Below are 2,542 nucleotides of genomic sequence, written 5' to 3' on the forward strand. Positions count from 1 at the left end.
GAGCCAACAGGACCCAGAGAGTTTCAGAGCTTAACTTCCCATTCGCTGTGTTTTGGAGACTTCAGCCTTAAGTGTAAATGTTTTTATTAGCATTTGACTTTTCTTCAGCTGGGGATTAGCTTTGGGAGCCCATTTGCTTTGTGAAATGGCAGTTAACTGCTCCTTTTTTTTTGATAGCAGACTTCTCAAAAGCCTGTGGAGGAGGCGTAGGATCTTCAAGCAGATTCTGGCAGCTGGAGGTTCCCGATAACAGGTGATGCTCCAGACGCGGTGGTTGCACAGCTCTAGGGGGTTCTGCCTCTCTTGGTTGAATGTTTGCACTCTTTAGGCTCAAGCTGGTAAACTTCTAAATATTTGGGGGGGGGTATTTGTTTTTTAGATAAAATTACTTGACCACCATGAGTTGGAGTTTTCTGACCCGTCTGTTAGAGGAGATCCACAATCACTCAACCTTTGTTGGCAAAATCTGGCTGTCAGTGCTGATTGTATTTCGGATTGTCCTGACTGCTGTGGGAGGAGAATCCATTTATTACGATGAGCAGAGCAAGTTTGTGTGCAACACGGAGCAGCCTGGCTGCGAGAACGTTTGTTATGATGCTTTTGCTCCTCTTTCACACGTGAGGTTTTGGGTCTTCCAGATCATCCTTGTTGCCACTCCATCTGTCATGTACTTGGGCTATGCAATTCATAAGATCGCCCGGATGGTGGAACACAGCGAAGCTGACAGAAGAGTCAGAAGCAAAAGCTTTTCTATGCGCTGGAAACAACACCGTGGCTTAGAGGAAACTGAGGAGGACCACGAGGAGGACCCCATGATGTACCCAGAAATGGAGCTGGAAAGTGAACGGGAGAATAAAGAGCAGCAGGTGCCGGGCAAAGCCAAGCACGATGGCAGGCGGCGCATCCGGGAGGATGGGCTCATGAGAATTTATGTCCTGCAACTGCTGGCGAGGACCACGTTTGAAATTGGCTTCCTGGTGGGTCAGTATTTCCTGTATGGCTTCGAGGTGAGCCCTGTGTTTGTGTGCAGCAGGACGCCATGCCCACACAAGATTGATTGCTTCATTTCCAGGCCAACCGAAAAGACCATTTTCCTGCTAATAATGTACGGGGTGAGCTGCATGTGTTTACTTTTGAATGTCTGGGAGATGCTCCATTTGGGATTTGGCACAATACGGGACACATTGAACAACAAGAGGAAAGAGCTGGAAGACTCTGGTACCTATAACTACCCTTTTACTTGGAATACGCCGTCTGCTCCTCCTGGCTATAACATTGCAGTCAAGCCAGAGCAAATGCAATACACTGAACTGACCAATGCCAAAATGGCCTACAAACAGAACAAAGCCAACATAGCTCAGGAACAGCAGTATGGAAGCAATGAAGAAAACATCCCTGCTGACCTGGAAAACCTGCAGAGGGAAATCAAAGTGGCTCAGGAGCGCCTGGACCTCGCGATCCAGGCTTACAACAACCAAAACAACCCCAGCAGTTCCAGAGAAAAGAAATCCAAAGCGGGCTCAAACAAAAGCAGTGCCAGTAGCAAGTCAGGAGATGGGAAGAGCTCTGTCTGGATTTAATGCTGGCTGAGTTTAGATACTGTGGTTTTTCTCCTTGTTTATCATAACCAGCAACTCCTTGAATAATGGCTTCCATTAAGTAACTATTTGACTGTGTTTAATTTCAGGGATGCCGTTGGCTCGTGATTCAACCTCTCACAAAGGGGTTAAATGCATATTCTAGGATTATAGAACTTTATTCTTCTGTCTTCCAAGTCAGGAGGCAAATACTTATATTTAAATAATTCTCAGTGAACGGTTTATGCTGTACGTACAGTATTATAGTACATTTATTATGCACAATTTTTTGTACTTGTACACTGGATCTCTGATGTTACACTTTTTTATATAGCCAAGGAGCAAGCAATGGGTAGCTGGTAGCATTTTGCTAGTTTTATTACTGTGGTCCACAGTTTTCGTCATTGTTCTTCCTTGTTTTAAACCTAAAACTTTAACTATGCTGCGTTCCAGAAGTGCCTTGAACATGCAGACAGCCCAGCAGAGTCTCCACTTACCCAGGCAGCCCATGGGTGCAGCAGGGAGATTGGGAAAACATCTCTTAATGGTGCTCTTGACTCTTGTCTTTTACCCAAATGATGTGCTACTTAGGAAATGGAAATGTCATACTTACAGCTACTGTGTGCTCCAGGGCTGGTTTCCCAGGAATAGATGTGTGTGTGAGTCCTTGCATTCAAGTACCAGTGCCAACCCTCACGCAGAGAGGGCTCAAACCTCCCTGCGAGCTTCCTGCACCAGGAGGGAAGAGAGACTTCCAACTCCTGCAAAACATCTCCCCAAAAAGTACATAGAAATGACTGGATTCAGTGATTCCATGTAGTTCTGTGATATCTATGGATAGAGGCAGGTTTGAGGTCTGTTGTTACAGACAACTGCTCCCCAAGGGCATGGAGTTGTTACCATACCTTTTGGATAAGATTTCTGTCTTTTCCAAAGTAATCTGCTAAGATGGAGTCAGGGTGAGT

At 45.7% G+C, this 2,542-nt stretch overlaps 1 protein-coding gene across 1 annotated transcript; it reads left to right on the top strand.

Annotated features, from left to right (window-relative positions):
• Nucleotides 1-398: 398 nt before the first annotated feature.
• GJC1 (gap junction protein gamma 1) lies at nucleotides 399-1,731 on the top strand (the record flags this gene model as incomplete). The annotated part of the gene is made up of 1 exon (XM_080633346.1): nucleotides 399-1,731. The coding sequence occupies one exon, from the start codon at nucleotides 399-401 to the stop codon at nucleotides 1,578-1,580; it is 1,182 nt and encodes a 393-aa protein (XP_080489472.1). The 3' UTR covers nucleotides 1,581-1,731.
• Between the last annotated feature and the right edge of the window lie 811 nt (nucleotides 1,732-2,542).

Source organism: Psittacula echo (genome assembly GCF_963264785.1).
Source record: "Psittacula echo genome assembly, chromosome: 23".
Classification (NCBI taxonomy): domain Eukaryota; kingdom Metazoa; phylum Chordata; class Aves; order Psittaciformes; family Psittacidae; genus Psittacula; species Psittacula echo.